The 1,992-nt window shown below is 39.5% G+C and overlaps 1 protein-coding gene across 1 annotated transcript in view; it reads right to left on the reverse strand.

The window, feature by feature from the left end:
* The window catches only part of LOC116691898 (U8 snoRNA-decapping enzyme), a 4,139-nt gene that overhangs the window by 1,698 nt on the left and 449 nt on the right, over positions 1–1,992 (reverse strand). Inside the window, 1 exon segment of the mRNA XM_032519804.1 lies at positions 1,612–1,652. Coding sequence (XP_032375695.1) covers positions 1,612–1,652 — 41 coding nt within the window.

Below are 1,992 nucleotides of genomic sequence, written 5' to 3' on the forward strand. Positions count from 1 at the left end.
CTTAGCTACAAGCTAGCAATCAAACACAACAAAGGCTGCCACTGAAATGGCATTTTGAGCGAACGTTAGCAATCAAACAATCATAGATAGCTAAAACGTTTTTGAAATAATTCCCATCTTCTGTTATTGTTTGTAATGAGAAAAGTTCAGTTTTTCATGGATTTCACAAATTTCAGTACGACACTTATGTCGTAAACCGTTTAAATATGAGCATGCGCAACTAACATAGCACTCGACCAGAGCTGGCCTGACTTGACTCACATGGGGGGGGGGGGGGGGTGACACACACTCAAACACACTCACTCGAGTCGCTGTTCACCAAACCATGGTTTTATGGTAGACCATCCCTGCTTATTTGATGTGTTTGTTGTTAAAGCAATGATTATACCTCATAAGGAGGAGTTTCTATTCTTTTGTCTAACAACCTGTTTCTACTCTGAGTCAGCTCAAGCCGAAGAGCCTCTGCAGACACCGTTGCTGTATGCATATGGTAATTATTATATGTAAAGCAAGTAAGAACATAACTCTTTGATGAGTAACTGTAATGTGATTACTAAATGTATTTGCAGTAATGCATTAGCTTGTAATGCGTTTCCCCGACAACACTGGTCCTAAGACAAAATAACAGAAACACCTTACAACACAATGGCCATGCACGTGTTCTTTGGGGGGGGTTTTTATGTCCGAATTTCTCATTTTTCAGGCAATAGTTTCATGAAATCTTAAACATTATGCTGCCTATTTGTGAAGATTAACAGAAGGCGACATTCCTAAAACGCGCATTAGCACGTGTCGAGGCTATCCTATAAGTTTCGGTATGGATGGCATGGTGTTCTCAACTTGGATATTTCACATAAAATAGTCCTTCACCCAGTGCTGATTAATAAAGTGCTGTGGCATGCTTACGGCTACGGTAAGAACCATGTGTTCCCCGCCATCCACACCTTTCCCTCACTGATTACCACACCTGTAAATTTACGTAAATCCCAGTACAATACTCCCCCAAGTGGCTAAAATAAATAACTAAATTAACCTAACTAAAAAATGTGGATACAAAGGCTCTTACAACATGAATTGTATCATTTCTTGCTCGTATAAAATGGTAAGAAGTATGCAGATCTCTTCTATTCTGACTGCAAACACTATAAATAATACAATTAGTATATGTAATATAATGTGTAATTGGAATCAGCTTTACTTTCTTTTGCATGTCATGATTTTTGCTGACTTTTCCTGCCGCATTACTTCATTTTACTGTGTTGATGAATGATGCCCTTAGGAATTCTGGCATTGACTACTGTAAATCACAGACACTAAAGCCAATTTGATTCATATACATCCGATTAATAATTCATCAGTATGTGTCTGGCAGTTACAGTTTTTAGAAATGTCCTTTTTTACTGCAAGATAAAGGCACCTTACAGGAAACCTGTGATTCCTATTTTCTTGTTTCACACTTCACTTTTTGGTTTGAGTATTCCAGCGACAATGTGAGAATGGTTGTTTTGTGTCTTAAAGGCTTGACGGGGCTTATCTGTGAAGAAAATCCTAAGATAAACCAATCTGTTCACCTAAAAGGATAAAACAAAAGCAGTGCCATAAAAGACTCACCCTCCAGGGAAACCCAGCAGACCGTCAAAGCGCATTTGCATCTGTAGGAAGTGACAGAGGATGTTGTACACTCACACTGATGCATCCATACACAGAGGCAGAGCTACTTGGACACAAACAGGACTGTGTTTTCATGCAGGCAGAAACATTGAAAGGTGAAAAGGTGTACATCACTTGTGCATCCACTTTTTCACAGACACACACACACAAACACCCACACAGTATTTATATATAAACACACAGGTAGTTATCCCGTTCATGTGCAGCATGGCAGCTGTATACCTCACTTTGTGGTCCTCTGCTGTCTCTCTCTTACTCTCTCACACACACAAAATCTTTGCGGGAACTCATCATTGACATAACTTGCCTAACCTTGATCTT

The sequence above is a fragment of the Etheostoma spectabile genome, chromosome 7 (genome assembly GCF_008692095.1).
Source record: "Etheostoma spectabile isolate EspeVRDwgs_2016 chromosome 7, UIUC_Espe_1.0, whole genome shotgun sequence".
Lineage (NCBI taxonomy): Eukaryota > Metazoa > Chordata > Actinopteri > Perciformes > Percidae > Etheostoma > Etheostoma spectabile.